Raw genomic sequence first — 27,318 nt, 5'->3', positions numbered from 1 at the left:
AGAAATTTATCAATACAATACTCTTCTAAACAAATATTAGGAGATTAACTTACGGAAATGTACAGCAAATAACCAGGATAAAATACTAGCTATATACAAGAGGATGACTATTAAATATACATGGGACAAGTTAGGGTGGTAGCTCACACCTGTAATTCCCAGAATGTGGGAAGCTGACACAGGAGGACTGTCATCAGTATGAGGCAAGTCTGGGATACCACGTGAGATGACGCCTCAAAACACAGACAAACTAGGGGCTGGAAAGATTGTTTAGCAGTTAAGAGCACTGGCTGCTCTCCCAGAGGTCCTGAGTTCAATTCTCAGCATGATGGCTTACAATCATCTATAATGAGATCTGGTGCCCTCTTCTGGCCTGTAGGCATACAGAACACTGTATAATAAATAAACAAACAAACAAACAAATAAATAAATATCAAAAAACAAAAGCTAATAAACTAATCAGCAAAACCCTAATGTTAAAAAAGGATGGGGCTTGAGAGTCGGCTCAGTGATTCAGGGCACTTGTTCTTGTAGAGGATCTGGGCTGGAGTCCCAGCACCTCCATGACAGACGGCTCAGTTCTGTGGATCTCTAGACCTGTACAATTACATCTTAAGTCAGCATTTTATGGTGGAGTGGGGGTGGGGGAGGGATAGGCAGGGTCTTACTACGTAGCTTTGGCTGGCCTGGAACACATTAGATAGACCAGTCTGGGCTCAAACTCAGAGATCTGCCTGCCTCTGCCTCCTCAGTGCTGGGATTAAAATTGTCTACTGGCATATCTGGCTTTTAACCCACGGCTTTTATTTTTCCTGGTAGAAGAAAATAGAGGATGGAATGAGTAACAGTAAATACGTAGTCAGAGCGAGATCTCTGGAGAAAAATGGTAACACAGAGGAGGTCCAAAGCGAGCAGGCCAAGAGGCAGTTAGGAAAGACGATGGAGGGTTGAACAGACGGCTCAGCAGTTCAGACTGCATACACACTGCTGGAGCAGAGGACAGAAGTTTGGGTTCCCAGCACCTGCATCATGTGGCTCACAACTGCCTCTAACTCCAGTTCCAGGGGATCTAATCACCTCTTTTGGCTTATAGGGGCACCTGCACATACATGGTACACATAAATTCATGCAGGAACACATATACACAAATATTTTAAAAAGCATAAAAGTAAAAAACTGATCATGTACTTCTGTGGTTTCAGAAAACAGAAGGGGTTCTGCCTCTGGCTTGCCCTGGGCAATATCCCATTGGACTAAGAAGCAAAGAAAATTTATGTTTTTACCTGTCGCAAATGCTTTCCCACAGCCTGAATGCTCACACTGATAAGGCCGGTCTCCTGTGTGCGAGCGCTCATGGACCTGTTATTAAAACACAAACAAGATTCTGTTCCTTTTACGTGTTCTATGAGTAAGATGTTCTCAAGCTCAATCTTACTTTTCCTCTATTTGTTTTATGCGTTTCCCTCCTTCTTCTCTTTTACAGTACTGGGCATTGAACTCTGGACCTCGGATATGAGATGCAACAGCTATCACTGAGCTATATCACTATTCTTATTGTGATATACTTTAAAAAACAAAACAAAAAAATAAAAAATAAAAACCTTTTCCACAAAAACTATACCCAGTAATTCTCAATGCACACCCATATGTTACATAGAAACAAGGCCTCTTAAAATGAGAAACGGTATCATTTGAGTGCTTTTGGAGTGGTCACAGGAACTCCTATGACACACATGCATGATGAGAATGAGGAAGAGAGCGTCAGGCTTCTCAAAGGGAACAGCGGCATGCAACCTGTGCTAGAAAGTCATGAATCTGAAATCGAAAGCAAGGCTACACTACAGCCTAGAGGAGTGGTCTTGGGTACCCGTTTTTCTCTCTGTCTCTCTCTCCCCAACTATTTACATATCTATTCTCTCTATCTGAGCTGGGGTCTCAGGCATTCCACAATGGTCTCACTCTACTTGTCTACTCTAAGTATACGAGGATGACCTGTGCTCTTGATCTTTCTGAGTCCTGGGATCACAGGTATGCACCACCATGCCTGGTTTATGGGTGCTAGAGATAGATCTTAGTCATGCTAGTCAAGCACCCTTCTATTGAGTGCAAAGACGTGTTATATTTGTTTCATTATGTAAAGGTGTGTCACTATTTTACCTTGCCTACTTAAGGCATCTGATTGGTCTAATTAAAAGCTGAATGGCCAATACCAAGGGAGGAGGTATAGGTAGAACTTCCAGGCAGGGAGAGTAAACAGGAATAGAAATTGAGGCTTGAGGAAGAAAAAAAAGGATACAACAGGGAGATTCCAGGGCCAGTGAGTAGCCAGATACAGAGGAAGCAGAAAAGTAGGGCATAAAAGAAAGGTAAAAAGCTCCAAGGGAGAGATAGTTCAGCGGTTAAGAGTACTGCCTGCTGTTCCAGAGGTCCTGCGTTCAATTCCCAGCAACCACATGGTGGCTCACACCCATCTGTAGTAAGATCTGGTGCCCTCTTCAGACCTGCAGAACACTGTATATATCATGAATAAATAAATCTTAAAAAAAAAAAGCCCCAAGGCAAAACATGGATGATTATAAACGGGTTAAACTAAGTTAAAGAGCTAGTGGGACAAGCCTAAGCTAAGGCGAGCATTCATAATTAATAATAAGTCTCTGTGCCTTTATTTGTGTGCTGGTTGGCAGTCCAAAGAAAATTCTAACTACACTCTATTAACTGAGCTACAATCTCCAACTCTGTGCCTGCCTTTCTAAGCCTCAAGATCCTCTCTGTAAAGTGAAATAAAATATGAGTACTTATGCTAATGCCCAACATGCCCCAAAACTTTAATGGACTCATTCTTTTTAGTGACTTATATGAACAGTATTAACTTATTTAATTTTCACATCATTTCTGTAAGACAATGATAAGTTATAAACAGGGTCTCATCAGTCCCATCCTGGATTTGCAGTGAGGGTGACCTTAATCTTCTGAGGCACCTGTCTCCACCTCTCGAGCATTGATTAAGAGCATGTGCCACCATGACCAGTTTATGTGGGGCTGGAGAATAAACCCAGGACCCAGCAAGTACTCTAGTGAGCGAGTGACATTCCCAGCCTGAGATAACCAGTTTTTGTTTTTGTTTCTTAAGACAGGGTTCTGGTTGTCCTGGAACTTTATTTATAGACCAGGTTGGCTTAATCCCAGCACTTAGGAGGCAGAGGCAGGCGAGTCTCTGTGAGTTCGAGACCAGCCTGGTCTACAAGAGCTAGTTCCAGGACAGGCTCCAAAACCACAGAGAAACCCTGTCTCGAAAAAAAAAAAAAGTAGACCAGGTTGGCCTCAAAGTCATAGAAGTCTGCCTAGCTCTGCCTTCTGAGTGCTGGGTTTAAAGGTATGTGCCACCATTGCCAGGCAAACAGCTTTACAGATAGGGAAAATTAGGTACCAAGAGGTCACTTAACATGCTAAAGTCACATTAATAAGTACAAGATCACTGCTCTAAGGCCACTGTTCCAAATATATACTTCCCTGTACAAGCTAAGTTATTCACTAAATCTGAATTGTTAAAAATCATGGCATAGTTTTTTGTGTTTTGTTGCAATTAAAATAAAAATATTGAGGCTTGGTGTAATGAGAGGGCCAGGGAGCCAGACCAGAACCATGACAGATTCTGCTAGCAGCCCTCCCAGAGACTAGGCCTTAGTTGAGCAAATAATTTTCAGGAAAACCACAACTCAAGAGCAACCAATCAGCAGGCACCCCACAGCCTTCTGCTAGCTCAGCAGATGCCCCATAGACTCTTGGTAGCTAAAGATAGATTTTCCTACCCTGTTGCTGGAAAGTCCTTAACCACTAGGGACACCCACCAATCAGCCCTCATACTAATCTCTCTTCACTGGGATTCCCCTAACCCAGCTTTAAAGGGGCCCAAGAGCCTCTCTTGTCACCGCCATTTGCCACCCAACATGTTGGCAGTTTGGGTTTTTAATAAACACTCTTGCTGACTGCAAATGTGACTAGTGGTCTTTTAGGGGACTTCTCACGGGCCCTGACAGTAGTAGCATACACCTTAAAAATAGCCCTCCAGTGAATTAATATTGCTGGGTGTGGTGGCACATGCCTACAACCCCAGAAATTAGAGGGCAGAGGAGGACGGACAGAACTTGAAGGTCAATCTGAGCCACACAGTGAGACACTGTCTCAAAAAAACAAGGGCTGGAGACATAGGACAATGGTAGAACACTGGCCTGGCAAATGTAAGACCTGGATTCTTTTTTTGTTTCATTGTGGGGACAGGGTTTCTCTGTGTAAAAGCCTAGCAATCCTGGAACTCACTTTGTAAACCTGGCTAGCTTTGAACTCACAGAGATCCACCTGCCTCTGCCGCACAAGGGCTGGGATTAAAGGTGTGCACCCCAACAGGCAAGATGTCAGATCCTCAGAGAAAAATAAGCGATGAGAGTGCTTGGGTCAATGTTTGTGAAGTCTTTTCCTCCCTCCATGCTGAGGACTGAACCCAATAGACAACTGCTCCATCACTGAGCCACATCACCAACCGCTGCCAGACTGCACTGAATCACTACCACTGTAGTGACGAAACAGACTCTGGAAGCAGAGGTAAACGGATCTCTGTGAGTTCGAGGCCAGCCTGATCTACATGGTGAGTTCAAGGACAGCCAGGGCTGTATAGAGAAACCCTATCTCAAAAATGAAAAGAAAGAAAGAAATAAAGAAAGAGAGAGAGAGAGAGAAAGAAAATTATGTAAGTTCCATAAATGAAATGTACTTATTATATTGAATTTAATATATAGTTTCTGCCAGGAAATATGCGGGAATTAGGGATATAGAGATAAATCATCCAAGTTATCAGAGAACAGACATTTGCTGAGTCTGTCCATGTTCTTGTGTGTGTTAGTGTGAGTGTGTGTCAATAACTTTTGAATGCAAGAGAACAGGGATGTCTAACATGTAACACGGATGACCGTGTCACTAGTCAGTGCAGGCCATAGTGTGCTTGTGACTAGCTACTTCTCTCTTATGTACCTTAAGATGATGAGCCGTTGTATAGAGTTTTCCACATCCATCGTATTTACACCGAAATGCCTTTTCTCCACTCTGTTGAGATTTAGGAGTTACTCTTGTAGCATGTCCTTGTAAGACAATCTAGAAAAAAAATACAACTTATGTACTTATACAGAAATATAGTAGATGAAATTACTGTTTTCACAATAAACGGAAAGAGAAACTGGGAGGAAGAATCTAGACTCATGGATTCTTCCAGGCAGACACGGAGAGGAAATGGGAGGCGCAAGATGGAAGAAAGAACACCACGTGGTAGAACGTAGATGTCGTATTCTGTGAGCTGGCAGCCCAAAGAAAAATCCGACTATATAACCGTAAACCATGTTATAAGCTATAAATCAGTATCATTTTTACTAGCTATAAATCAGTATCATTTTGCTAGCACCTAGCCCTTCAAACTCCAAAGACTCACTCCATCCAACGCTGAAGTCAGTGCTCTGGAACAGCCAAAAGGGGCCTCTCAGGGCACAGCTGGAGCTCAAGATCCATTTCCACCTAGAAAACCTCCAGGATGCTCGTCACTCTTGTGACACATGCCTGACGTCCCAGAAATTAGGATGCTGAGGCAGGAGGATCATGAGATTAACGCTGAGTTATATAGTGAGAATCTACCCAAAAATACCCAAAGTAAATAAGACTTCCATTCCATTGTACCTTGCTATTTCTTGACATACTCAACGGATCCATCTCAACAGTCATACTTTTTTTTTTTTAAAGGAAATGGAATCTTAAGACAATGTCAAGCAATGACAGGTCATTTGAATCCCTCTTAAGAGATAGAATCCATGTGATCCTAATCTACACTTAGATTCAGCAGAGAGTCATTTTTCTGGATGCCACACCATAAAAATTTAAACAATAGCACTTCCTTTAAGGTATTTCTTTGAAAGCTGACTATTTCAGAAACTATGACACCAAGGATTAGATCTTACCTAGCAAGTATGAGCCCTAAATTCAATCCTTAGTACTGCCAACAAAACAAAACAAACCCCAAAAATTCTAAAACCATAAAAATTGCAAATAGCGACCAGAGGAGCCAAGTTCAATTCCCATCATGTCAGGCAGTTCATAACCACCTTTAACTTCAACTCCAAAGAAACCACATACCCCTAAGCTACATGGGCACCAGTGCTCATAGGTACCTGCACACAGACATCTACATGTGCAAGTACATACACGCACGCACGCACACACACACACACACAACCAATTTAAAATAATAATTAAAAAACCTTTAACATGACTCAGCTCTACATACCTGCATCTTTTTGTCTTGCTCGTTTTCTCCAATCAGTCCTGTACTTGTTACACTTTCACTCCCATCAATGGACACCTAAAAGAATAAAAGAAAGCTTTAAAAGGCTTAATTTATTTATTTGCAGAGCTGGGGATTGAACCTAAGACCTCACATACATTAGACAAGCAATGTAGAGCCATACCTCCAGCCCCAGGTTTTATATTTTGATAATGGTTTAGGCTGGATCACATGCAGAGATTTCTCTGTGTAACAGTCCTAACTGTCCTGGAACTAGCTCTTGTAGAGTAGGCTGTTCTCGAACTCACAGAGATCTGCCTGCCTCTGCCTCCTGACTGCTAGGATTAAAGGTGTGCACAGCCTGTCTTAAACTTGTTTATTTTATGTGCACTGGTGTTTTGTCATGGATTTTGGGTCCCCTGGAACTACGGGCAGTGGTGAGCTACTATGTGGGTGCTGGGAATTGAACTGGAAAAGCAGTCAGTGTTCTTAACTGCTGAGTCATCTGTCAAGCCCTCCTTCACTTTTCTCTAATCTACAATTTCACTCTGCCTCCCGAGTGCTGGGATTAAAGGCATGCGCCACCATCGCCCGGCTTATTTATTTTTTAAAGCTTACATCATTGTTATTCTTCCTCAATTAGTTCTTTTTTCTAATTTTTAAATTTTATTTTATGGGTATGTTACCTTCATGTATTAGTATACCAAATGAATTGCAGTGCCTGGTGCTTGCAGAGTTCAGAAGAGGATTTTAGAGCCCCTAAAATTGGAATTTTGGATGGGTTTTAGGAGTCAAACCGGAGTCATATGCAAGAGCAGTAAATGTTTTTTTTTGTTGTTGTTGTTACTGGCTTTTGAGACAAAGTTTCTCTGTGGAGCACTGGCTGTCCTGGAACCCACTTGTGTAGACCACACTGGTCTCAAACTCGCCTACCCCTACCTCCCAAGTGCTGGGATTAAAGATGTACATGATCATTGCCTAACACAACAGTGTTTTGTTTTGTTTTTTTTTTCTTTCAGTTTTTTAAGACATGGTTTTTCTGTGTAGCTTTGGAGCTTGTCCTGAAACTCATTCTGTAGACCAGGCTGGCCTCGAACTCATAGAGATCTGCCTGCCTCTGCCTCCCAAGTACTGGGATTAAAGGCATGTGCCACCACTACCCGACCACAAGTGTTCTTAACTGAGCCATCTCACCAGCCCTCTTTCTGCATTTAATTGTCGTTGAGACAGGATCTCACTATGCAGCCCAAGTTTGTCTTTGAACCTGTGATCATCTATAAGCATGCACTATATTCCTGGCATTCACTTATTTGAAAATAAATGTTGAATTCTTTAGTACTGACACATATTTGTTTTAAATTGCTAGCTTTTGCTTTATTTTATTTTAAAATATTTTATTTATTATGTATATAGTATACTGTCTGTATGTCTGCAGGTCAGAAGAGGGCGCCAGATGCATTACAGATGGCTGTGAGCCACCACGTGGTTGCTGGGAATTAAACTCAGGACCTCAGGAGGAGCAGACAGTGCTCTTAACCTCTGAGCCATCTCTCCAGTCCGCTTCTTTTTTTTAACAATTTATTTATTTTTATTTTATGTGCATCGTGTCTTGCCTAAAAGTATGTCTCTTTGAGGGTATCAGATCTTGGGAGTTACAGATAGTTAGTTGTCATGTGGGTGCTGAGTCTTCTCCCCAGTACTGCTTCTTCTTTTTGGTGGTGTTTTATTGTTTGTTTTGTGTTTGAGACACGGTCTCACTATCCCAGGCTGGCCTTCAACTTGTTAGGTCAAGTGCTGGAGCTGTCGGTGAGCGCCGCCAGTGAGTGCCGCCAGTGCTAGTGCTGACTTAGGGTTCTGTGCATGTCACAGCAAACACTCTAACAACTAAATACACCGTGGCCAGGATGGTACTGAAGTTGCAAAATGCCATACCTTTGCTGCATACTGCTCCAAAGCACTAATGGTATCTGGATCAATTGTGGCATCCCCAGTGTGCAGCCCGGCCACTGTCCCATCAGCCTGAATTGCCAAGATGGTATCAGACTGTGGGACTTGCACTGCATGGTGAATGTAAGCTGTTGTGCCATCTTCCAGTTGAACTGCCTGAAGTGAGCTCTGGTCATAACTATCTGGGGGATGGGAAAGAGAGGCATTACATTAAAAGCATCACAGTAGTCCATCAACCCTCTCGGCTTTCCCTTATAGCTCATCTTCATTCCTCTGTGTCAGTCACTAATCCATAAAATCCTTTCTACCATGGACCCACAGTGGCCAAGAGTGGGCTAAGATGTAGGTAGGTGATTTTACTATACTTCCTGCCCCCCATTCTGATCTCTTACTCTTCCCTCTACTGCAGACTGCCTACAGGAGTCCCTCCTCCCCGCCATCTCCCTTCCCTGGGGATTCTGCCTCCTGGTGCAGATCTAGGGCCTCCCTAGCTCTTTCATTCTTATTTCTTTAGCCGTATTCTTTCTCCTATGTGCAGGAGCCCCTCTTCCCACTCTACCTTTACTCTCTAGGAACTCTGCCTCTTGGTGCAGGCCCTAGTCCCCCTTGCTCTTTCTCACGGCTGCATCAGTCTTTCTTCCTAGCCTATCTCCAATCCTTTTTGGCACTGGTCCACCCACAGAAGCACTCTCCACTAGGACCCCATCGCTATCACACTTGTATAAGACCTAGAGAGCGCAACAGCTATCAAAGAATGGAACACCCACCTAACAAAGACAAGACCAGATGTCCACACCAAAAACACCTCAAATATCATAGCTCCAGATGCCTAGATCCAGCACAAAAATACAAACAGCCAGAAGCCAATAACACCTATTGTAACAGACCCCAAGAAATGCAATTTAGCTGAAGCACACACAAAACAAAGACTTTGGCTAAGAGGTGGTGGCGCACGCCTTTAATCAGAGTACTTGGGAGGCAGAGGCAGGTGGATCTCTGTGAATTCAAAGCCAGCCTGGCCTACAGAGTGAATTCCAGGACAGCCAGGGTTACACAGGGAAATCTGTCTCGAAAACAAACAAACAAAAAAACCAAACAACAAAAAAAAATCAAAGACATCAAAACAGCAATTATGAATATGTTCAAGGACCTTAAAGAAGATATGAATAAATGCCTTAATAAAGACTCTGAAAACATAAACAGCTAAATGAAATAACGAAAACAGCTCAAGATATGAAAATACAAATAGAATTTATTTTTAATAAATCATAGAGTTGGGCAGTGGTGGTGAAGCCTTTAATCCCAGCACTTGGAAGGCAGAGGAAGGCACATCTCTGAGTTCAAGGCCAGCCTGGCCTTCAGAGCAAGTTTCAGGACAGCCAGGGCTACACAGAGAAACCCTGTCTCAAAGGGAGAAAAAGAAAAAGAAACTTCCCCAATCTAAAGAAGGATGCACCTATAAAGGTATAAGAAGCACACTGAACATCGGGCAGTGGTGGTGCACGCCTTTAATCCCAGCACTTGGGAGGTAGAGGCAGGTGGATTTCTGTTAGTTCGAGGCCAGCTGGTCTTTAAGAGCTAATTCCAGGATAGACCCCAAAGCTACAGAGAAACCCTGTCTAGAAAAACCAAAACAAACAAAAAAAGCAGTAAACACCAAATAGGACCAGAAAAGAAATTCCCTATGTCACATAATAAAACACTAAACATACAGAACAAAGAATATTAAAACCTGCAAGGGAAAAAGACCAAGTCAAATATAAAGACAGGCCTATTAGAATAACACCCGAACTAATGGAGACTCTAGAAGTCAGAAGGGCCCGGGCAGATGCTCTACAAACTCTGTGAGATCACAGGTGCCCAGAACTACTATACCCAGCAACACTACCAATCACAATTGGAGAAAAAATCCACAATAAAATAAAAATAAAGTAATATCCATCTACCAACCCAGTTTTACAGAAGGCACAAGAAGGGAAGGGAAGGGAAGGGAAGGGAAGGGAAGGGAAGGGAAGGGAAGGGAAAGGAAGGGAGGACAGGATCCATCTTTCCGCTACATCCAAGAAATATACTTCACCATCAAAGTCAAACAAACATTGTCTCGGGGTAAATGGATGGATGGATATTCCAAGCAATTAGACTAAGAAGCAAGCAGGTGTAGCCATCATTTAATAACAAAGTAGACTCCAAACCAAAACTAACCGGAAAAGATAGGGAAGTATAGAAGGACACACACTCAAAAAGGAAAAATCCACCAAGACGATATTGCAATTGTAAACACTTCTGCACCAAATACACAGGTGCCCAAGTTCATAAAAGAAACACTATGACACATATTGAACCCACAGAGAAATGCTGGCGTTAAATGTTATAAGTCAAACAGACCTAACAGAACATTCTACCGAAACACTTAAGAATACACTTTTCTGGGTATGGAGAGATGGCTCAGTGGCCTGCTCTTCCAAAGGTCCTGAATGCAATTCCCAGCAACCACATGGTGGCTCACAACCATCTGTAAGGAGTTCTGGCGCCCTCTTCTGGTCGTCGGGCATACACACAGACAGAATATTGTATACATAATAAAATAAATATTTTTTTAAAAAAGAATACACTTTTCTTCACAGCAGCCACTTTCTGCAAAATTGATCACACACTTGAACAAAAGCAAGTCTCAACACACATAAGAAAATTGAAATAACTCCCTGCGTTCTATCTGACAATCATGGATTAAAGCTGATTATCAACAACAGAAACAGTAGAAAGTATATAAATTTATGAAAATTGAGCAACTCACTACTGAATGAAAAACGGGTCAAGACATATCAAGAAGAAAATGAAAAACTTTTTAGAACTGAATGAGAATGAAAACACAACATATCCAAACTTATGGGACACAATGAAGGTGATTCTAAAAAGCAAGTTCACAGCACTAAGTGCCTACATAAAAAATGGGAGAGTTCTCATAGTCTTCTCCATCAGAAAGAAATGTGGTTTACAAAGGGAAAGGAGCAGAGCTGAAGTGAAAGACTCTTCAAATCAAGGGACTAGATTGTGACACACATACAGACACACACACACACAGAAGCATCATTTTATATTTAAAGCAAAAGAGAAATGAACTTTTTTTTTGAGTAGTTACTATGAGCATTGTACTATGCAATTTATTTACTTTTGTTTTGTCTGTAGCCTAGGCTGTCCTGGTACCCACTATGGAGGCAACACTATGTTTTGGTTTTTTGGGTTTTTTTCGAGACAGGGTTTCTCTGTGGTTTTGGAGCCTGTCCTGGAACTAGCTCTGTAGACCAGGCTGGTCTCGAACTCACAGAGATCCGCCTGCCTCTGCCTCTGAGTGCTGGGATTAAAGGCGTGCGCCACCACCGCCCAGCGAGAGGCTACACTATGTTTAAAGGTACAGTGATCTTCCTGTTGCTGTTTCCCAAATGCTCGGATTACAGGCACAGGCTCCCATATCTATACTGACTATATGTCTTATACTCATTTATTCTGTACAGAAGTATTGTGAGGCAGAATTCAATCTCTACTGTATAGATAGGAACCTGAGGTTTGGGACATTAAAGTCACTTTCCTTAGGAACATTTAAAAACAGGGGGAGGGGCTCAATATTTACTGTAACATTTAACCTAAAAGAATAACATACTCATTTTGAGTACAAACAGAGAAACCAAACTTTGGACTCATGTCAGTTCCTGGTACTCAAACAGCTGGCTCCAGTCTGCTCTCTGCTGTGATAAGCTGTTCCTGGACAGCTCAAACTGCCACACGGTTCTTCCTTAAACAACACCCCGACCAGCTGCTTTGTACTTCAAGGAATAAATAGTTGTTTCCCATGGACAACACTCACAGCCAAAGACAGTTAGTTCTTCTGTTCCCCACACACCCACGGAACTATCGTACCTTTAGAAGTATGGTGGATAAACGCAGTCGTTCCGTCTTCTAGCTGCACGGCTTGCCCGTCCTCCAGCCGCAAACTGTCCCCTGCTCAAGAGCAATGCTTACATTTAGCCCCCCATTTTCAGCATGTCCCAGCTAAGTCACACAGCAGCAGCAGAGTCAGACGAATGCATCTACCTGCTCTAGGAATCACTGGACATTTAGTAATCTCAGTAAAGCTGTTTCGAGAAACTATTTCAAGGAAAAGAGCATTTTGAGACTCCAGGGATGAGGAGAATTGAAAGAAGGAGAATAAAAGAAAATGAGTGATATGGGATTCAGCTCCAACATAGCCATGTTTCCTAGGGTTACTGTCTATCAATCTCCCAGGTTCAGCGCAGCAATGTCTCTGTCATTATCTTTTAGAGGAGTCTTGGTTAAGTTTGATCCTCAGTCTGGTATCTATTGACCTTTCTTCTGAAAAAGACTAGACATCAGACCAAATTTAGGTAGTAAGACAAGCTGGAGGCAGCAAGTTCTGAAGTCTGAGAGTCAGGGCAGGATTCTGTGTGCTTGCTTGCTTATTTATTTATTTATTTATTTATTTATTTATTTAACAAATGGTCTCATTGTGTAACCCTGGATAGCCTGCACTACACAGACCTGCCCGCCCACTCTGAGTGCTGGAATTAAAAGCATGTGCTACCATGCCTGGCTGTTGTGTCTTAAATACTTACTACTTTTAGGTATAGGGACATGTTGAACATAGGCAGCAGAACCATCTTCCAACTGAATGACCTGGCCATCAATGAGTCTCCCATCTAGAATAAAATATTCAAGCCCATAAATTAGCAGCAAAAAAATTAAAACTTTATACAATTTCAAAATAATATCAACTATAAAAACATACACTACTTAAGCTCATGTTCATCTTGGTTCTTCCCTCAATGTTCTGAGGCAATTCAATATCACATCCAGTGATCCTACAGAAAGCAGAAAATCCTCCCTCAGCCATCCTTCCTCCCTCCAATTTCCAATCAGATAAATTCAAGAGGAAGAGTGGCTCATCACAGTAAGCTACATGCATTAAATCTCTGCGTTCTTCTCAGAGCCATTTAGTACCAAAGACCCTGACCACAGAGAAGCTAAACAGACATGTCAGTGTATATGAATTCAGTTGACACTCTCACCCCTGGGAGCTGTGTATACCTTTGTCCACGTACACATGGCAGTTTTTCATACAAAAAAGGAGTTTTAGAACTGGGTTATTTCCTGAAGCAAACTAAATGTCAATTCAGAGACAATGTCATTTTAAGAAAACCAAATACATTCTTTACATGTTTTGTAAACACACTGAATTACAACCTAGACTAAAAAGTAAAAAATGTCTTACTCTTCATCCCCTTCCCTTTTAGTTCCCCAGAATATCTTTCAGCTATCTCAAAGGGTAGCCCAAAATGATCAAAGCCAAACTTCAGATAGGCTGGACCAACTTCCAGCATCATATGCAATGCAGCATCCTAAGGAGGCTGGGATGGAGGTCTAGTGGGTGAGGGCTCTGAGTCATCATTCACCAGTGGCCACACAGGATGCACATACCTTTAGAGTTGTGCTGTATGTAAGCAGTAGAGCCATCTGCAAGTGTTACAGCTTGCAAACTCACACCTTCCATATTCTCTAAATTGTCACCATCTATGAAAAAACAAAATTATTTTTCAGATAGCTACATATATTCATGCTAATGACATTAAATTATTTTCTATAAAATGAAAAACAAGGTAAAAAGCAAGTTAAACAACTTCTTAAAGAGACTCAAGTAGAATCTTTTTATAGAATTTCCAAAATATGATCTGGCCAAATTGAAGATGTCAGCGAATGAGAGGGGTCAAGGTATCATCAAGATACAGTGGATACATGTATGGGATTCTTTTCAAAAATTAAAAAAAAAGTTCATTAATTGCAACTTCCATACTTCCCTGATCCTTTCTAGCAAGACTGCTTACCTGCCACGGTTACTGCCTCTGTCAGGCATAGGGTAACATGCTGAGCCTCCATTCCTCCTCCAGGAAATTCTGTCATTCCCTGAGAATCCCGATTTATTTGCGCTAACAACATTTTCTACCTTGAAGAAAAATATGAACACTTGAGAACAAGAAAAGATGCACATAAAATAAATCTAAGGTGGTAAAGGCACTCACTTTTAAGTTTGATGACCTGAGTTGCATCCCCAGAATTCCCTTAGAGGAAAGAGAGAGCTGGCTTCTGCAGGTCCACCTACACACACACCAGTGAGCACACTAAATACTCCAATGTAAAGCCTTGGCCGGACATGGTGTAATTCCAGCACTCAGAAGGCGGAGGCAGCCTGGCACACAGTGAATTCTACAACAGTCAGAGCTACGCAGTGAGACCTTTCTCAAAAAGCGAAACAAACAAAAAAACCCTTTATTTGAAAAAAAGCTGCAAATAATCCTTGTGAATCACACACACACAAAAGTTAAAGATATGAATGGTGCTTAACAGAAGATAAAATTTCACTTAATATGCAGGGTAGGGTTATTAAAACTAACGTCTCTTAAAACTCCAGCAAGACATACGAATGGCATAGCTAAAGGGAACATCTATATAGCACAGTTTGGCAAACATACCCAGGCTTATTTTCTGCAGTTCTGAGAAACTTATTGGTAGGGTGTTAAGTGCACACCTTTAACCACAGCACTCCAGAAGTAGGGTCCCTGGGAATCTGAGGCTAGTCTGATCTATACAGTTCTAGGCCAGCAAGGGCTACACAGTGAGACCCTATCTCAAAACAATAACATAAACCACACCACCTCAAAATTACAGTGCCAATTGCACTTCATTTCTCCCGTTTGCTACACTTCTCAACCTCTCCTCCTCAAGTAGCTCAGGGGCCTTGTGTGAATGCTATAACTACCCCAATTCCTTAGCATCAGCATCCATCCATTTACCTGTATCCGAGAAAGTGTAAAGAAAGCAAGCCAAATACCACGCCTATCCCAGCTATTACATTCTCCTTGTCACAACTACTGTTCATTTTCAAGCCAAGAACACTTTCTGAAGACTGAGGGTGTAACTCATTGTTCAAGACCCACTACACACACACACACACACACACACAGACAAATGCGCACACACACACACACACACACACAGACAAATGCGCACACACACACACACACACACACACACACACACAGACAAATGCGCACACACACACACACACAGTGAGGGAGCATACTTAATGATTTCTCATTATCTGCTAGTGTGTACCTTTAATTTTTTTGTAAATCCTCTGTAGATACAGTGATCTTTAAAATGAAACTGAAACTATTCCTAGAATCTACCCAAAAGAAATAAAAACTACCTACCAAAGACTTCCTTTTTAAAAATTTATTTATTTATTTATTTCATGTGCATTGTTGTTTTGCCTGCATGTATATCAGTGCGAGGATGTCAGATTCCCTGGAACTAGAGTTACAGACAGCTGTGAACTGCCACATAGGTGCTGGGAACAGAATCTGGGTCCTCTGGAACAACAGCCAGTGCTAACTGCTAAGCCAACTCTCCAGCCCCACAAAAGACTTCTATAAGAATATTTATATGGAGGCTGGAGAGATTTAGAAAGGATTTAAATGTCCATTCATAAAAGAGAGGGTAAACAAGAGGCAATGAATCCTGGAGAGAAAATTACACAGCAACAGGGAAAGACCTACTATATATGCAAAAACACTGATGAAGCCTGCAATCCTAGCCATTAAGAGGCAGAGGTATCTTGGGTTAATTTGTTTTTCACCTGTAGTAAGTAAAATGTTTAACCATGCAAGGGAGATGGAAGACATGCTGTCTTTACTGTCTTCTATTCACTGCACTCATTCACTTGAAAAACCGAATGTAACCATGTTGTAATTCCTATATTGCCTGAAAAACTTGGAATATATAAGCTGTAGAAAAAAATATAAAGCAGAAAGAACACAAAAAGAGGAAGAACATAGAAAAAACACGAGAGAACAGAGAATAAAGAAGGAAGTCATCAGGGTTGGAAAGATGGCTCAGGAGCTGGGCGGTGGTGGCGCACGCCTTTAATCCCAGCACTCGGGAGGCAGAGGCAGGCGGATCTCTGTGAGTTCGAGACCAGCCTGGTCTACAAGAGCTAGTTCCAGGACAGGAACCAAAAGCTATAGAGAAACCCTGTCTCGAAAAATCAAAAAAAAAAAAAAAAAAAAAAAAAAAAAAAAAAAAAAAAAAAAAGATGGCTCAGCAGTTAAGAGCATTGGTTGCTATTCCAGGGGACCCTGGTTCAATTCCCAGCACCCACATGGCAGCTCACAACTGTCTATAATTCAAATATCTGACACCCTCATACAGGCAAAATACCAAATGCACAATAAAATAAATATAAAAAAATATTTTTTAAAAAAGGAAGCTCCCCCCTCCCCCCCAAAAAAGAGGCAGAGGTAGGGGAATCACTGCAAGTTAAAGACCAGCCTGGGCTACATAATGAGACTTTGCCTCTGGAGGTGGCTGCTATCTCTTACGCCATATTTTAAATGAATTCTGGTGAAGCCCAAGATGAATTTTATGCAGCATCAGTCAGATCCGTAGGGCAAAATTAAGCTTAACTGTCAAAAGCCCCAGAGGTTACTGGTGGGAGCATGTGTTGAAGATTCAAGGCCCGAACCCTGATGCCCAACACTGGTTGTGGGAGCCACAAGCACACAAGCACGTGCTGGTTCCTGATATGCAACCAACTTTACTGTGCTGAAACCTCTGACAGCAGAGGAAATGAACAGACAATTCACATGCACATTTCCTTCATGCTTAAATAAAACCACAAAAAAAAAAGGGAAGGAAAAAGGAAGAATAAATTAAAATATCCCTTGTCTTTTTAATGAAGCCTTTTGTGGTGCTGGGGAAGAATCTTATACAAAATGCTAGGCAAGAGCACAACCCCAGCCCTGTCCCTCAGCCTAAGATTCAAGAAAAAGCCCGAAAAACAGCTGGGTAGTCTCCTGGGAGTAGATTATCTTGCACTCCTTTGAAATCAAATATATTCTCAGGGGGCTGGAGAGATGGCTCAGAGGTTAAGAGCATTGCCTGCTCTTCCAAAGGTCCTGAGTTCAATTCCTGGCAACTACATGTTGGCTCACAACCATCTGTATTGAAGTCTGGTACCCTCTTCTGGCATTCAGGCATATACACAGGCAAAATATTGTATACATAATAAATAAATAAATATATTCTCAGAATAAACACCTCCCAATACACACACCCCACTAAGGCTGCCAATTCCTCTTTATGCTCTGATAGGTTTGTCATCTGTACTTGCCTATTTCCAGCACAGACAGTCACGGTAAAACTTCTCAAGGCCCCTGTGACTAAACTGTTTTCTTACAATTACAACAGTGTAGTCATGAATTGCCATGATTTTTACCCCTCTAAACTTTTCTTTTTCAAAGCTGGGTGTGGTGGTATACACCTTTAATCCCTTGGGAGGCAAAGGCAAAAAGATCTCTGTGACTTTGAGGCCAGGATGGTCTATAGACCTAGTGCCAGGGCAGGCACAAAGAAACCTTATCTCAAAACACCAACCAACCAAACAAAAAAAATTTCTTTTTCAGGGCTACAGAGACGGCTCATTCATTAAGAGTGCTTACTGCTCTTGTAGAAGACCTGGGTTTGGTTCCCAGCACCCACATGGCAGTTCACAACCACCTGTAGTTCCAGTTTTAGGGGATCCAACATGTTCTTCTGGCCTCTGCAATCACCAAGTACACAGTAGTACATGCAAGCAAACTCTGAATACACTGAACAAAACGTAAATAAAATCCCCTGGCAGTGGTGGTGCAAGCCTTTAATCTCAGCACTTGGGAGGCAGAGGCAGACAGAATCTCTTGAGTTTGAGGCCAGCCTGGCTAAATAGTGAGATTCAGTCCAGCCAGGGCAACATAGAGAAACCCTGTCCCAATATCCTCCAAAAATAATCTTTTTTTTTTTTTCCTTCAAGACAGGGTTCCTGTGTAGCCCTGGCTATCCTGAAACTTGCTATGTAGATCAGGCTGGCCTTAAACTCCCAGATCTCTGCCTGCTTCTACTTTCCAGTGCTGGGATTAGGAGTGCACCACATGCTCATGCCCAATTACTTTGTTTTCTACACTACTACATTTTTCTTATAATATTGTAATATAAAATTTAAAGTTAAGAAAAATTATTTTCCCCAGCACTCAAAAGGCAGAGGCAGGTAGATCTCTGAGTTTGAGGCCAGCCTGGTCTACAGAGCAAGTTCTAGGACAACCAGAGCCACAGAGAAACTGTCTTGAAGAAAAAAAAGAAAGGAAGAAAGAAAGGGAGGGAGGAAAAGAGAGAAAGAGATGATTCTTACTTAACAAATCAAATCCCTTCTCTTTTATTCTCTATTGCTTGCTGTCCATTTTCACACTTATATTTTAGTGGCGTTATTAGAGATAACACTGTATTCACTGAGGTTTTTCTTTTTTTTTTTTCTTTATATCAAGGCATCTTTTTGTGTGTATGGTGCTGAAGCTTTTCCAGGTCTTAGACATGCTAAGACAACTGCTCTTCCATTGAGCTAGATTCCCTAGCCCACTTTTCTTTCTTTTTTGGTTCTCTGAGACAGAAAGAATTTCTCTGTGTAGCCCCTGACTGTCCTGGAACTACTTTATAGACCAGCCTGGTCTTGATTTCAAACATCCACCTGCCTCTGTCTCCGGAGTGCTGGGATTAAAGGGGTGTGCCACCACTGCCTTGAAGCAGGCCCTGGTGCAGACGAAGACTTTAAAGCTGAGCTAGAGAGACGATGGATCAGTGGGAGAGTGCAGTCACCTACAGCATAACCGGCCCAGTTTCTAATAAACTATAGAAATGATCTCTAAAATTATACTCTACAGCATTTTTCACTTCTGTAAATTTTTATTAGGCCAAAATTTATTCATAGCAACTATTCTTCACTGACATAAAAGTTTGGGGAGGTGGGCTGTTACTTTTCTAGCAAATTATGAGCACAGGGTATTGAGTTCACATGACTAAATGCTTACTATACACACTACTCTGGGTTCAGTTCCTAACACCAAACAAGACAAATCTTTTGCTTCCACACCATTTACCATTTTTATTATGTACTAGGCATATATTGTTTTCTCATTAAAAACAATCACTCAGGCCAAGCAGTGATGGGGGTGCATGCCTTTAATTCCAGGGAGGCAGAGGCAGGTGAGTTCAAGGCCAGCATGGTCTACAGAGTTCCAGGACGGCCACAGCTGTTACACAGAAAAACCTGTCTCAAAAAACAAAAACAAAACAAACAAAAAAATCAAGGACCAGTATGATCACTATTGGGTATCTGCCATCAAACCCTACAATTTGAGTTTAATTCCTAAGACCCATATGATAGATAGGAAAGAACCAATTCCCCTGACCTTCACGTAAGTGCTATTGCCTCTCTCTCTCTCTCTCTCTTCCTCACACACACACAAACACACACACTGTTTCAAAAAACAAACAAAAAATAAATAAATAAAGTTTCGAGGATTAAAACTGTTGAACAAAAAAGTACAAAGGTTTCTCTGTGTAACAGTCCTGGCTCACAGAGATCCGCCTGTACAACATTTCATAGCTACCCCGTGCTGTCAGGATCCAAGAAGACACTCCTGGTTGTATAGTCCTTCTTGCCTGACTCCCAAGAGCTGAGACTATAGTCTGTCCTGCATCCTGTCCCCTACCCCATGTTTTCTTTAGACAGTATCTCATAGAGCCTATGCTGGTCTTGAACCTGTTACAGAGTCAATGACCTTGACTGAACTTCTGGTTCACCTGCTTCTACCTCTTCAGTGCTGGAATTACAGGTATGCAATGCCATATTGGATAAATAAAACCAGGGCCTCATCCATGTTAGGCAAACACTCTATTAACTCAGAAAAAAAAAAGTTAAAAAGATTCCTCAAAAATATTCTAGGGGAGCCGGGCTGTGGTGGCGCACGCCTTTAATCCCAGTACTCGGGAGGCAGAGGCAAGCGGATCTCTGTGAGTTCGAGGCCAGCCTGGTCTAGAAGAGCTAGTTCCAGGACAGGAACCAAAAAAGCTACGGAGAAACCCTGTCTCGAAAAAAAAAGAAAAAAAAATTCTAGAGGGAGCTGGAAAGATGGCTCAGTGGACTAAGAGAGCACTGGTTGTTCTTCCAGAGGACCCAGGCTCAGCTCCCAGCAACCATGTACGCGGCAGCTCACAACTGCCTGTAACTTAGTTCAAAGGGTCCTGGCACCTGCACACAGACATATACATATATGCAAAGCACCAATGCACATAAAAATAAATCTTTAAAAAAACATTCTTAGCTGGGTGGTGGTGGCACATGCCTTTAATCTCAGCACTAGGGGGAGTCAGAGGCAGGTGGAACTCTGTGAGTTCAAAGTCAGCCCTGTAGACAGAGCTGGTTCCAGGAAAATCCTGTCTTTAAAATAAAGGGGGGCCAGACGGTGGTGGCGCACGCCTTTAATCCCAGCACTCGGGAGGCAGAGGCAGAAGGATCTCTGTGAGTTTGAGGCCAGCCTGGTCTACAAAAGCTAGTTCCAGGACAGGCTCCAAAGCTACAGAGAAATCCTGTCTCAAAAAATGAGGGGGGCCCTCATTTCAGAGCTAAACATGATGAAAACTGGACACTGAATTACAGTGTGGAGGTTAAAAAAATTCACACTGTAATCGGACAACTTGGTACTAATTATTAAAAAGATATATGAAGGCCAAAGAGAAGGCTCAGCCATTAAGAAAAGTACAAAGTGCTCTTGGAAAATACCCAAGTTCAATTGTCAGCACCCACATCAGGCAGCTCACAATTGCTTGTAATTATAGCTCCAGAGGATCTGATGCCTCTGGCCTCCACAGGCATCCCTGGACAACACTCATATAAAGACCCATAGATATACACATAATTAAAACAACGAATCTTTTTGTTTGTTTCGCTTTTTTGAGATACAGCCTCACTATGCAACCCTGGCTGGCCTGAACTCAGATATCCCCCTTCCTCTGTCTCTCAAGTGCCAAAACTAAAGGCATGCGATATCACGTCCAACCACAGAATAAACAAACACAAAGATATCCAACCACTAATGACCTGATGACCTGAATCGGATCTCTGGGACCTACAGAGGGGACGGAGAAAGATCCCCTCAAGTTTTCCTCTGACCTCCACCCAGGCACTGCAACAAATGCATGGCCTTCCTCAAATAAATAACACTCAACATTATTTGCATTTTGAGAATTCTTTCATGAAAGGTAGTGTTGAAAGTAGTTAAGATTATTGTCCTATGGAACTGACATACATTCCAGAGAGGCAACTCAGCAATATAATATTATATATTAGTTATATGATCCCATACCTATTTATCAACAATCTAAAAGTCCATCAAAAAGACATGTTAAATATGCTACCAATAATGAAGCATGAGAGAGTAAAAGGAAACCACCTCTCATGGCACAGCTCTGCTCTAGAGCTCCTGGCTACCATCTGCAGGACTGCGGGCTTGATCTCTAGCCAGCAGTTAAAAAGAGAGATCTTCATAAAATGGTGAGAAATGTGTCCAAAGTATATAGGGAAGAAAAAAGCAAGTGGCTGCAGAGTATGCCTGGTATGTAATAACAAAGCAAGCATGTGTATAAAATCAAAATTTCTTCCTAGGAATAGGAAGGACTAAGATAATGTAGAAGAAGAGACTTTCAATATTCCATCCCATCACTGTCTCCCCCCACTCCACTGCAGAGGATCCATCCAGGATAAGCACATAAGTGTTCTACCATTGAGCTGTAGCCAAGTCTAACAACCTGAGTTCAAGTCCAGGCCTCACGCAGTGGAAGGAGAAAACTGATTATCACAACTTGTCCTTTAACAAACATGAGCACCCAAATTCATATTCTCTCTCTCTCTCTCTCTCTCTCTCTCTCTCTCTCTCTCTCTCTCTCTCACACATACACTAAACTTAAAAAAAAAGTACATAATCAAGCTTCATAACTCACCACATAATCTAACTTCTTAGTTGTGAGCCTTAGCCTTTAATATCTGAGCTATCTCTCTAGCCCTAACCCAATTTTTAAATAGGGAAAGGATACAGACATTTCTTCTAAGATCAACAAATGATCAACTTCACTAGCAATTGGAGAAATTCAAACCAAACCCACAGAGATGTCACTACTCCATACGCAATAGGTTGGTGATGATAAAACAGAATGTCATTGTGCATGTGGTGGCATACAGACGGTCAGGCAGGATGCTAAGTTTAAGTGCATCATGGACCACATAGCATAATTTGTCTCAGAAGAAAACATAACAAAAGACTGTAGTAATAAGAACTGGCAAAGAAGGCTGGGCATTAATTCAAGCACTTGGGAGGCAGAGGCAGGAGGATCTCTGCCTAGCCTACAAAACAGAATAGCTAGGACTAAATGAAACATCTCAAAAACAAAAACAAAAAAACCCCAAACAAAAGTTGCAAAAATGAAGAACTCAGAACCCCTATACCTGCAGTTAGCAGTGTAAATGTGCAAATGGTACAGGCAACCTCATTCTTTCCCCCTTTCTGGAGGAAAGGTCTTTCTATGTAGCCCTGCTAACTAGCCTGGAACTCATTATAAAACCCAGGCTGGCCTTGAGCCTGCAGCATTCTTCTGTTGCCCACTTGCTGAGATTATATATGGGTACCACCCAGCTGTGAACACAGTTCCATGACTAGGACATTACACCTGAGCCATAAAACCCTGTGACTGGAGGGCCAGCACAATGACTTATGGGAAAGGTGCCTGCTGCCAAGCCTTGGAGAGTTAACTCCCTGGGACCCACATGGTGGAGGGAGAGAACAGACTCCATCCAAATGTCCTCTAACCTCCACATGTACAGTGTGGCACACACACATGCACGGAGAAAATAGAAATGTCTATTTAGAGGGCTGGAAAGATGGCTCTGTGGTTAAGATCATTGGCTGTTATTCCAGAGGACCTGGGTTTGGTTCCCAGCACCCATGTGGAAGCAGACAATCACTATAACTCCAGCTCCAGGGGACCTGACACCTTCTTCTGGTCTCCTTGTTCTCCATGCCAGACAAGTTATTTATAATAATTTTCTTTCTGAGTCAGGGTTTCTCTGAGTAGCCCTGACTTTGAACTCAGAGATCCATCTGCCTCCTGAGTGTTGCTGGGATTAAAGGAATGCACTGCCTTTCCAGGCTAGCAGTTGGCTTTTTTTCCTTTTTTCCTCCCTGAGATAAGCTGTAGTGTAACCATGGCTGGCTATACTTGAACTCAATGTGTAGCCAAGAATGACCTCAAACTCCTGACCACCCTGTCTCTACTCTCAAGTATTGGCATGGCGACTTCATCTGCAGTCTCGGGGGCTAAGTTTAAGGCCTTCTACCTCGCAGATTAAGTATTCCACCACTGTGCTACATTCCCAACCCACTTTTTACTTTTCTGAGATAGGGCCTCACTATTGGGTTGCTCAGGGTGGCCTTAAACTCAGTCTGTAGTCAAGGAAGGCCTTGAATTTATAATTTTTCCTATCTCAGTTTTGGGAGTGAAGATTACAAAGTTTAACTTCTAGGCCTAGTTTTGATTATATTTTGGAAGGTGAATTTGAAGGTATGTGAATTGTCAAAAACTTCCTAATTCATTTGAGATAGTACCTTACAGTGTGTACCTAGCTGTAACTATGCAATAATGGATAGCCTTGAATTGGTGTACTCCTCCAGTCTCAGACTCCCTGAATGTTGGGATTATATACAAAGCCACTAAGTCCAGATAAAATTATTCAAAATAAAAGGAAAGAGAATATTTGTAGAGTTGATTAAACCTCCAAATAGTCAAAACGTCAGGATTAAATTTATGCTTCTTGATGATTTGTAGTCAACACTTCGCAATGAGTTTAACATATACTTAGAATAAACAAGTGTTACACAGGTTTTTTGTCTACTACAGAACACATCTTTCCTAGGAAAATTAAGAACCAAACTGAATACAATGAAACTTGCAATTTTTAGCATTTCCAACGGACTATGCCAGCTGATTTGGATATTTCAAAAGGGAAGGCAAAGCTTGATTCTAAACAAATAATAGGTGGACAGTGGTATTCTTTTCTATTCATTACGTGTAATGAAAGGGAAAAAGTTAATAAAAGAGTGAACAAAAGTCCTACTATAAACCATTTTTTCCTTTGGCCAAAAGAAAAGCAAACGGAAATGACAAATGGCTATTTTTGAATATTCGATGTTAGGTCTCAGACGCCTTTAAAGAAAAATTGTGAAAAAGAACAACTATGCCCACGATCAGAAAAGGAAGAAACCCGGGTACGATGTGCGGGCGGTGTCCCCAGCCGCGGGGCCCGCGTCCCTGCTGGTCCTTGCGGTGAACTGAGGCCCGGAGGCCCAGCCAGACAAGCTCCGCCGCGGCGCGCCTGGGGACGCTCTCCGCTCGGAAGGTCAGACCGAGCTAAGCCGCCCGGCTCCCGAGAGCTCCACCCTCCCCTCTCGCTCTCCCTCCCCTTAGTGGCCCCCGGAGGGGAGCAGGCGTGGCGCGGCGTGAGGGGGGGGGGAGGTGGCGTCCTCAGCGAGACGAGCTCCGCCGCCCCAGAGTGGCGGCCTTGGGTTATTAATAAACTCCGCTTTTGCCCAGGCTGCGCTCCGAAGGCGGCCGTGGGCTCGGCTGGGCCTCAGGCCCGGCGGGAGCAGAGCTGGAGGGAGAGCCGGGGCCCGAGTGGGCCCGCGCCGTCGCGCTGAGGGCGGCGGCCGGGCGGAGAATAATGCACACTGGGTAAAAACACATTTATATACGAACCTCCGAGAAAATTTTCCAACAATTCCTTCGTCCGACCACCATGCACCAGGACAGGAAACAGCCGCCCGGCCCCCAGGCCCCGCAACCCGCATAGCAATTCTGGAGCCCGCCCCTGGCCTCCATTGGGCTGTCATTACGTCACTCACCGGGAGACTCTTGCTCTCTATTGGTCCAAACGTCGTGACGGGCAGGAAGGCGCCACCGACCACGCCCACGGTCCGTGCGTCATCGCAGCCCGGTCTTCCGTCCCGCGCCGGAGTGGCTGGCGCCGAGGGCAGCAGCAGAGATTCCGTGTCTGAGTGGCTGGGGGAACCGCCCGTCCCCGACCACTCCACCCGGCCGACGAGGGAGTTATGCCGAGTCCGGGGCCCCAGCGGGAGGCGCCATTTTGTAGCGAGGGAGGGAGGCCGGTCCTTTTGATTGCCCGGGAGGGAAATGGGGTGATGGGCGCCATTTTCCCTACAGGACGGAGGTGGCGGCTGTGGATCCCGTGGGCTTTCGGAGCGCTCGCTGGGAGGCCGGATGGGCCTCGCCGTGCGATTGGCGACTGTGACTCCGTCGGGAGGGTGGGCGGCGGGGCCCACGCGTCCCCCTGGGGCTCTGGGCTGGCCGAAGCCTTCGCTCTTTGGTTCTTCTGTCCCTGTCGCCGATGGCGGCACCGGGCTCCGAACCTGCCTGCCCTTTCTCCGTCCCAGGGCGCGGCCGTGCGGGGGAAGTTTGCGCTTTCCGCTGCTTCTGCAATTCCGGCGGAGCCGCGCTTCCGCTGGGAGACTGTGTCCGTGAACTTGTCGACCTACTTGGCGTCCCTGTCGTGTCCGAACTGAAGGATAGAGAAAGCATCCGTCGTGCTCTAAGTCTATTGAGACATTAGTTGTGGCGTGTGTGGTATGATGTTTATTGGTGCTCTCGACCCAATCCTTTTAAAAATCATTTTAAATATGAGGAATTTCAGGCTGTGTTCGGTGAAGATGACGTGAGCTGCAGTGTACGTAGTTAAACCGAGGCGGCAGTTTTTATTCCAATAGGATAGGGAGGATAACCAGCAGCAGCAGATTTTATTCAGTTTGTTGCATTTCAGGTAAGGATGGAATAGATAAAAGAATAAGTAAAAATATGTTAAAGACAAGTAGAAACTATTTGCATTTGTAACTGAATCTAGTTGAAACTTGAGTGTTACATACTCTTACCAGACCCCGTTTTTGAGACTGAGCTCTGCAGTATAGGCCATGCTGTGAACTTGGTCATCCTGCTTCAGCACTCCAAGAGTGCTAGGAGTACAAGTCCACCAGACCCAACATCATTCCACTTGGATATGTCGTTTCAGTTAGGTAGGCATAATGACATAATTGATACGCAAATGCCATTTAGAAGGGAATAGAACTTGGAGCTTTTAAACATAACCTTTTTTTTTCTTTTTTGACTCGAGAGGTCTCCTGGCTCAGATTTGCTATGTAGTGGGTGATAGCGACCCTGAAAGAATGATCCACCAGGCACCAACTCCCAAATCCTGGCATGATAGGTGTATGTCACCTTTTTTGTCCTTAGATGGGTCACCATCTAATTATAGGCATGTGTCACCATCCTTGGTTCTGAACGATATTCTTGACAGCAGCGGTGCTCGGCCTTCCTAAGGCTGCAGTCCTTTAATAGTTTATGTTGTAGTGACCCCAACCATAAAATGATTCTCGTTACTACTTCATTACTGTAATTCTGCTAGTCGTGAATTGTCACATGAATACCCAATATGCAACCACTGGGAAAGGCAGTCCGACCCAATAAGGGGTCACGGCCCACAGGTTGAGAACCCTGCTTTAGAAGTACTTGGAATTGCAATATACCTGGGTTTTCTTCACAGGAATGCAAAGTAAAGTTGTGATTACTCGTTAGCCCTTGAGGAAAATGGTACATGACACTGGATTAGGCTACCTTATTTAAATTTATTAGATTTATCAGTCCTGTACTAAAAAATACACTTTCTGTACCTATAGATGGTATGATTTTTGAATCAAATCTTTCTGAACATGAAGTTTAGCGAATTCTATACTCTAGGTTACTAAAAAAAACCTAAGAATGGTGAGTCTGTACTATTTTAATATAAACGACTGTCCATTTTGACTCCTTGTGCATCCATGTGATACTAGAGATCAGATCCTCATACATAGATATGCCAGGCAAGTGCACCGCTATTAAGACATGTCTCCCTCCCCCTTGCCTGTTTAAAACTGGCTTGTACTGGTAAAGATTGGGTGATGCAAAAAAAAAAAAAAAAAGAAAGAAAAGGGCTGGAGAGATGGCTCAGCGGTTAAGAGCAT

General features: G+C 43.0%; 1 protein-coding gene across 5 annotated transcripts in view; it reads right to left on the bottom strand.

Annotated features, from left to right (window-relative positions):
* Positions 1-25,096, bottom strand: part of Znf143 (zinc finger protein 143) — a 40,206-nt gene extending 15,110 nt beyond the window's left edge. For 2 of the 5 annotated variants that reach the window (XM_075971861.1, XM_075971865.1), the window contains exons 1-9: positions 25,007-25,077; positions 14,161-14,275; positions 13,757-13,849; positions 12,895-12,978; positions 12,182-12,265; positions 8,252-8,448; positions 6,323-6,397; positions 5,026-5,145; positions 1,284-1,359 (exon numbers count right to left, since the gene is read on the bottom strand). In XM_075971861.1, coding sequence (XP_075827976.1) covers positions 1,284-1,359; positions 5,026-5,145; positions 6,323-6,397; positions 8,252-8,448; positions 12,182-12,265; positions 12,895-12,978; positions 13,757-13,849; positions 14,161-14,275; positions 25,007-25,048 — 886 coding nt within the window. In that variant the 5' untranslated portion in view covers positions 25,049-25,077. Of the gene's footprint in view, positions 1-1,283; positions 1,360-5,025; positions 5,146-6,322; positions 6,398-8,251; positions 8,449-12,181; positions 12,266-12,894; positions 12,979-13,756; positions 13,850-14,160; positions 14,280-25,006 lie in introns of all 5 variants that reach the window. The other 3 variants (XM_075971863.1, XM_075971864.1, XM_075971862.1) reach the window with 3 other exon arrangements.
* Positions 25,097-27,318: the final 2,222 nt, after the last annotated feature.

Source organism: Microtus pennsylvanicus, chromosome 5 (genome assembly GCF_037038515.1).
Source record: "Microtus pennsylvanicus isolate mMicPen1 chromosome 5, mMicPen1.hap1, whole genome shotgun sequence".
Lineage (NCBI taxonomy): Eukaryota > Metazoa > Chordata > Mammalia > Rodentia > Cricetidae > Microtus > Microtus pennsylvanicus.
The sequence above is the reverse complement of the archived record's forward strand: the minus strand, read 5'-3'. Positions and strand labels throughout refer to the sequence as shown.